Genomic DNA, 8,123 nt, shown 5'->3' with positions numbered 1-8,123 from the left:
CTCGCTGGAGCGGGAGGGGCAAAGGCGCGGTCAGAGTGGGCTGTGAGCCCCGACACCAGCGAGCTGGAAGCCCTTTCCTCGAGCCCTTCCGCAGCCCTGCGCCTCTCTGAGGCCCGAGACGCGCTCTCTAGGCCCGGCGGCCAGCCCCATCCGCTAGCTGGGGCCCTGGCCTTGAGGGGCAGCGGGACGTTTCCTGACAAGCACACGAGCCTCGGGTCTTTGTGGAAGGTCCTGAGCCACTCCAGTGGGGCCTTCGTTCCTGGGACGGAGGCTGTGCTTCTGCGCTGGGCCACGATCCAAAAGAGAGCTGATAGCTGCACTCAAGCACCGGGGGACCACTCGCGCCAGGAGAGGGGGCGGGCCCGGCGGGGCGGGGGCGTAGCCGCCTCCGCCCCGCCCTCGGCCGCCTCCGAAACGCGGTGCGGATAACGCCAGCTGGAGAGGCGAGCGCGGGAGTAGTTCCGTTCCGAGGGCGGAAGTGCGCGCCCAGGTCTCCCCCGTGGCTCAGCCAGCAACATGGTAGTGCCGCTGCTGGAAATAACTCACGTGTTTTGCTGCCCAAACCGGGTGCGGGGAGCCCTGAGCTGGAGCTCCGGGTCCGGAGGACTTTTGGCCTTCGGCACGTCCTGCTCCGTGGTGCTGTATGACCCTCAGGTAAGAGAAGTGGCCGGACGCCCGTTTCCATGTTCTTGGGGGTGGGGGCCGAATCATCTGCGTGCGCTCGGGGCGGACTGCGTGCGCTCGTGCGCGAGCGGCGGGGACGGTGGGTGGGTGAGGAGTCTCCCTTGGGCGCGCAGAACTCCTCGTCTTCTCGCGCTCCGCCACAGCCTGGGGTCATCAGGTCCTGCCAGTGGCCTGTTAGTCCCACATAAGCCCACGTGAAAGACCACCTTTTCTGAAGCCTTCTGAGGGAACTGTCATACTGCTAACCAGTTTGGGTTTTAAAGGATTTGCAGTTGAGGTATGGATGAAAGCCATGATCACAGGTGCTCGTTTCTGTATTTTCCTTCAGATTTATTTAATAAGCTTGTATCGAGTTTCAAAGAAATATCACTTTTATTTTGGCTTCGGGAATAGGCATTTTCAGGAAGGCGCTGTTGGGGTAAAGGGCAAAGGGGTTAGGGATCCTAAGTAGTAGTTATAAGGCAGGACTTACACATTCCCTGAAGTTCACCCAGTCAGTTGATTATTCGCTTGTACGTTACCTCACTTTTCAAGTGCCTAGTTTCTGCATTCTTCCCAGAGTTGTTAGGACTCCATTCTCATTGTCTAGTACAATTAGTGTTGCTTTTCAAAAAGAGTCTCGGAATAAAAAAAATAAAGTGCTAGAAATGAAAGTGCAGTGCAGGAAATAGCTGTCTATATTTCTTGTACTGCTTTATTAGTTTGAGTAAAAATCAATTTTCATAATCTTTTCACATTCAAATTTATATATGAAATATGTATGAAATAATTGTACTCCTTTTTCTTGTCTTGAGCTTGTTTGCCACCTCTGTTTCTAGTTACTACTAAGCATTCTTAACTGGCAACAGAAAGCAGGAAAACCAGTGGTAAACTTTACCATGTTGGTTAGCCATGGGCTGACTCAACTGTAGAAGCCCATCTTTCTACAGCCATTTAATGTATTTGTGCCTGTGTCTTCCATTACATTTTTACTTTTAATAACTTGGTGGTCATGTTAGGGGATTTTAACTTACCAAGAAAGTATATTGAGCCTAAAAAGTACTTTGTTTTGTTAAATATTTGCCGTTTGGGCCCTTAATTAAATATAGGAATAAGAGCATGTCAGATGCTAAAATAAAGTTTTGGAGTAATATTCATTCAGCAAATATTTGAGGACCCTCTATGGGCTAACCCTGGACTGGGTGGTGATGACACAAAGGTAATGGGTAATAATTCTTGACCATCAAGGAGTTCTTAATCTAGTGAGAGAGGGAAGTACTGTAAATTGCTTCACAACTTCAAATAACTTATGTGTCAAATATACTAGTTTTTGCACATTTACTTTGCATACCTTTTTCTTGTCATGAGAATTTCAGTTGGCAGGTAAGCAAATAGGAAGTTAGTGCTATTGGCTATAGAGAAAGGGGATCTAAAGAGGAAGGCACTGTAGTCACAGAGTAAATAGCGTGAGCAGTGTGGGAAGTAAAGAAAGCCTAAGTGTGGAGGGACTTTGCTGAAAGCATTCAAGAGGCTGCTGGGAACTTGGCTATAGGCCTTGAAGGGGAACTTGGTTATAGGCCTTGAAGGGATCTGCTATCTGAGGAAGTAGTTGTGGCTTGGCAACTTTGTATCACTAATGAAGGACCCAACACTTGTTCAACCATGGTATGCAAAGTTGAGTTATGAATTTGAATCCAGTAATCATGAATTCCTCTATTGAGGGTTTTCTATCTTTTCTTTCTTTTTTTTCCTCAGTAAAGCCCTCAGATCGGTTTAAGCATGGTAGAAGTAGGCCTTGAAAACTGTGGGCAGACAAGGAAGAGTTACCTTGTCTAGCCTGGGGATGTCAAGACAAGCTCTCCTGTAGAGAAGGATGGGGACAGTTAGTAGGAGCTAGCACATGAAGACCAGAGAGCTCAGTGCACTGAGAGCACAGGACATAAGAAACGTGGAGTGGTGGAAAAGGCAGGCACACATTAGGGTGAATGTATGGTTGAAGCTATGATTTAAAGTTTATGAATAAAGAGAGGTGACTCAGTTTGAAGTAATCCTGAACTTTTTATTAGCCTCAAAACCACTGATATCTCACCTTTATTAATTCTTTTGTAGGATAAATTGTAATTTACTAACTAATGTTTTCTTCCGTAAAGAAAAGAGTTGTTATTACCAACCTGAATGGCCACACTGCTCGAGTCAATTGCGTACAGTGGATTTGTAAACAAGATGGTTGTAAGTATTAATCTGGTTAAAGCTGATCGCAATTGTTTTCTTTTTTAAGATTTTATTATTTATTTGACAGAGATCACAAGTAGGCAGAGAGGCAGGCAGAGAGAGAGGGAAGAGGAAGCAGGCGCCCCGCCAAGCAGAGAGCCTGACTTGGGGTTCGATCCCAGGACCCTGGGAACATGACCTGAGCAGAGGCTTTAACCCACTGAGCCACCCAGGCGCCTCCTCAATTGTTTTCTGATAAAGTATAAGTAGTCATTTTTCTTTTATCACTTATCTTAATTTAACATTAGTTTATCTGATACTATGCAGTCAGAAAGCAGAACAAAAATGGTATGCCCAGTGAAATATCTGACTTGTACTTTATAGAACTAAACTGTGGATAACACAGCGGTTCCTAGAATGAGAGTAGAGGCGGCCCCTGACTGTGGTTAGACGCTCTCCATTGCCCACAGTTTTTGACAGAAAGCCTGTAAGCAAGGCCTGTTCTGGGGTTCAGGCTGGGATTCAGAGGATTTGGCTTGAGATCTATTTCTTCCACAGACAAGCTTTGCTTTTTTAGGCAGGACATAGCGTCTCTGTGTTCACCCCAGTTTACACCTTAGTAATACCTGAAAAATAAATGCTTGGACTCGATCTGGTGACCTTAGAGGTTCATAACACCTGTGAGGTCAAAATTATTTTCAGAATAATACAAGAAGTTATTGACAGTTTTCATTCTCATTCTGTCTTAAGTATACAGTGGCTACCACAACAGATTCAATACAGAAGCAGATATGAAAATCCGGTTGTATTCTAATAAAGTTAGATGTTAAAGATGTTGGCGGAAATGTGAAACAGTGCCTCTCTTCTCATTAACTTTTTGTTTTGGAAAATAATAGGGATTTCCCCCTCACCCCCTGCAAATGTTATTTATGTTAACATGTGATGGGGTTCGTCATTATTTTTAAGTAAACTAATAAAAAAGTATTTTTCAAATTGCTGATTTAATTTCTAATGTGGTTGATATTGGTACATATAGTCCATATAAACAAAAGCTTTTGGGGTTCTCAAAAAATTTTAAGAGTGTAAAGGAATCCTGATACCAAAAAAAAATTAGGATTCCTGGACTAGATTATCTCCAGGTCTCTTTTATCTCTAAGATTCTGTGACTCAAGAATTTTTAATTAACATATTGCTTTTAAATGGTGCTTCTGATATCCTATAGAATTTCCCCAAATGTCTTACATATACCTACTGTGGTATTCTCATGGACTCTGAATTAATTTTATTTTCATTTTCATAAACATTTATTGAGAGCATTCTGAGTCATGCGCAAATGCAAAATTTCCTGAATGAGTAAAACTTTGCCATGACTTTATCTGTGACATTAAAAAAAAGATTAATAAGCTACTTATTTCATTTGGTAATGCAGCATTAGTCATGTTAGGTCAGTAAAAATCTTTAAATATTAGAAAGAGTGGCTATTGGTATAGATATTAAAGCACAATTGTAATTATATTAATTGCCACCAGGTGACTTCAAAGACTACTTGAATTTCAGTATAGGGATTTATTATAAAATATTAATTTGGGCTTGTATATTTTATCTTCCCTTTGAAAGTGAGGTTCCATAAAATGAATTGCTTGTGTTTCATTGTAATCTATAACTACTATGTTTGATTTCCTCTAAAATTAGGGCTCTATCACCAGATAATTAAGATGTTTTTCTAATCTAATTATAAAATTTTAATAATACCATTTCGTATTTTCACGAATGCCTGGTTGGCTCAATCAGTAGAGCATGTGACTCTTGATCCCAGGGTCATGAGTTCAAGCCCCCATGTTGGGTGTGGAACCTACTTAAAAAACAAACAAGCAACCACTATTTCATATTTTTAAAATGTTTGAATTTTAACACATTACTTTTATGTACCTTATAGTAATTTCCAAAATCATGTAATTAAATGGCTTAATTTCTGTGATGTATGAAGAAGTTAAAGCCCAATATTACAGCTGTCTGGCACTAGGGTTAGGACATGAACCTGGGACTTCTGACTATAGATCTAATGTCCTTTAAACAATCCCCACCTCCTTGCCCTAAGTATCTAGCACATAGGCCAGAAGAAACAATGTGCGATGTATGGTCCTTAGATTCAGAATTTTAAAAAGGCATAAAAGGCATTACTGGGACAATTTGGGGCAATTTTAATATGGACTGTATTTTACATTAATGATACTGTGTCAACAATTAAAATTGTTGAATACAATAATTGTAATATAGGGGAATGTTCCAATTCTTAGGAGATGTATGATGAAAGCGTTTAAGAGTCAGAGGTCCTAATGTCTGCAGCTTATTTTTAAATGGTTTGCCATAAACAAAGACGTCTATGCATATACATATATAAAGTGAGATGTTAACTAAACATGGCAAAATGTTAACAGTTGGTGAGTATAGATAAGGGGTATATGAGTTTTTTTTATATCTTTGAGTTCTCATATCTTTTCTGTAGCTTTGCAAGTTCTCAAAACAACTAGGAAAAAAATAAAAATATTCATGGAAATGTAATTTTTTCCAGCTTCTTCTACCGAATTAGTTTCTGGAGGATCTGATAATCAAGTGATTCACTGGGAAATCGAGAATAATCAGGTGGGTAGACATGTTTATAGTTGTAAGAATTAACTTATAGCTGCTTTCATTTTCAGCTCTTTTCCTCATATCTGTTATGTTCTTTTATGAAGTTGCTTCATTCTTATCAGTAGTCCAGATCTTACATCTATACTTCTCATGCCCTGTACCCTTTCCTCTAACATTTGCTCCCGTATGCATATGCTGTCACTCATTTCTGTGAATTTCCCATCACTTAGTAGTAGTTTTCAAACTGCACCTAAAGGGGCTGTTTGTTCTGTTCTCAGTGATATCAAAAGTTAACACTGCCTGTGTTCATAGGACAGCTGTTACCATGTGGGCATAGATTTACATAATTCTAAGTAATGTTATAATATGCACCACTGAGTATGGATGGATCTCTATTGATGGACACTGGGTTGTTTCTAGTTGTAAGCAAAGATTAAAGCATTTTAGGCATTTAAACATCTGTCATGCAGAAGATAAAGAGGAGTCAGAATCCTGTTTATGATTCATGTATGTAGTTTTGATGGCAAAATGTACTTGAATAGCTAAAGTATAAAGGTAGCTCCATAGATATGTGCTCTAACTTGCTCTACCACAACCATGGTGCTGTGAGTTCAGTAGAGTTTTAAGAGCTGGTTGAGTTGGGTCTTAAAGTGTGGGATGGTTTCCTTAGGAGGAATTTAAGGGGTGCAGATTCCTGGTAGGAAAAATGGCATGCATAAAAAAGCTCAGGTGGTATAGGAGGCCACCTTCTCATCAGTATCCAGTCTTAACCAAAGTCTAAGTTGTCTTTAGGGCAGGGTTTTCTGGTTTGCTCAGAAAGTTATTCATCTTTCAGAAAGTTACATGAGAAAAGGAATCTATGGGCAATCACGGTTGGGAACTAACCTAGGTATATATATATAAGGTATATATCCTGTACCTTCTTTAGAGAGTCCCAGTGTACCAGGAGTATAGTGAAGTCCCTGCAGAGTTGTGACATGGATAAACGTATCTTCATTTAACAAGCATTTCCCAAACTCCTTTCAAGTTTGAAGGTTTTTTTTTTTTTCCTTTTAAATCGCTTAACATTCCTTGTAACTCTGAACAACATAGTTTTAGAAGTGTTCCTAGGTAATTCATTGTAGGCAGTATTACTAAAGTACAGTAGGAGAAGATTGTGTGGCAATGTGAATATCCACTTTAAGAGTTTGTTCTTTATTAGCAGGCATTTGGAAGTCATTGATGATTTCTAAGCAGAGGAAAATGAGTGTCAAAAGAAGATTAATCTGACAGCAGTGTGCCAAATTAGAGTAGGAAAAAATATGAAGAAAGCAGTGTGGGGTGTGTTTTTGAAGGGAAGATGATTTTGACATTTACTTTTTATCAAAGGAGTGGGAGCTGGTGTTAGGGGAGTGAGTAATTAAAAATAGTGGGATTCTGTTTTCAGGCTCTGGGAGAAAGGTGCTTCTACAAAGAAAAATAGGGAAGTAGGAAGGAAGATGGGGAATTTACTTCTAGACATGTCACTTGAATTGGTGGCCAGGCATCCAGACTTATCCTCAGAAGGAGAGGGCAGATGCGGAGGTGGGGATTTTGGAATCAATTAGACTTGAGTAAGAGCAAAGAGGAATGTAGCAAACTTAACCCCTGTTTGGACTGATCTTGGCAGAGGAATCCAGAGAATGATTTGAGCACTCGTTCTTGAGATTTTGAGGTGATACTTGCAAAACTCTTTCCTCAGTGTTGCCTCCTGCTTCCGTCAATAGAGAGGAGTGTAGGCTGAGCAAGTATCTTAGGGCAGACAGCAAATTTAGAGAGAGGCCCAAAGAGAATGTGAGTCCAGACGGGGAAGAGGACAGCAGGAGACTAAAAGGCATAAAAGGGGGATGAAGGGAATAAGAGAATTTAGGGAAGGGTCCACACATGGAAACCTTAGAGGCTTACCGTTTTCTTTTCCGTATGCATTTCCATGTACACAGGAGTTCAGCACACCTTGACTTCTGATAAAAAAAATAATTCTAAGCTGGTATAATGAGAGGTTTGAGTCTCTGACAGTTGAGCTGTGTTTTTTAACAAGCTGGTGAACTTGAGAGGTTTCTTTTGTTTAAGTTTTTAAAATTCTCTGATGATTGATACACAACCTTGCTTAAAAATGTAAAGTGAGTACTTTCAATAGATTTGATTTTTTAGGGAGTAATGATAGAGACTCGTGAAAAAAGTTTAAGTACAGAATAGTGTAGAGAAGGAAAACTAAGTACAAAACAGAGTTAACATCCTAGTGAACTAGCTCTAGCTCTCTCTTTTGTGTGTGTAATTATACATAAAAGGGATTATACTGTACTTGAGTTTTTTTTAATGATTTCTCAAGCCAAAGGTCAACGATTACAGAAAGTTAGTGTACAGATCCTGATACATAGCTGTTAATCATCTTGAGTGGCAGAGTTTTGCTTAAATTGTGAGAACAGCTGAGCATGCATTTAAGGGACCCCCCTGTTTCTGTAGATGACAAATTACAGAAGACACTTCTCAGAGGACGTGGTGGAATCTCACACATTGCGAACTCTGAAAAGTATACTTAAAATAGCAGAAATGATAGGGAATGATTTTGCATGGCAGGCAGGTGGACTTGATAAACAAAT

General features: G+C 40.4%; 1 protein-coding gene across 1 annotated transcript in view; it reads left to right on the top strand.

Moving 5' to 3' along the window:
* The first annotated feature begins 421 nt into the window (after positions 1 to 421).
* The window catches only part of ELP2 (elongator acetyltransferase complex subunit 2), a 44,597-nt gene continuing 36,895 nt past the window's right edge, over positions 422 to 8,123 (top strand). Inside the window, exons 1-3 of the mRNA XM_032859594.1 lie at positions 422 to 654; positions 2,814 to 2,892; positions 5,447 to 5,517. Coding sequence (XP_032715485.1) covers positions 517 to 654; positions 2,814 to 2,892; positions 5,447 to 5,517 — 288 coding nt within the window. The 5' untranslated portion in view covers positions 422 to 516. The remainder of the gene's footprint in view (positions 655 to 2,813; positions 2,893 to 5,446; positions 5,518 to 8,123) is intronic.

Source organism: Lontra canadensis, unplaced genomic scaffold (genome assembly GCF_010015895.1).
Source record: "Lontra canadensis isolate GAN:19392208 unplaced genomic scaffold, GSC_riverotter_1.0 scaffold17, whole genome shotgun sequence".
Classification (NCBI taxonomy): domain Eukaryota; kingdom Metazoa; phylum Chordata; class Mammalia; order Carnivora; family Mustelidae; genus Lontra; species Lontra canadensis.
The sequence above is the reverse complement of the archived record's forward strand: the minus strand, read 5'-3'. Positions and strand labels throughout refer to the sequence as shown.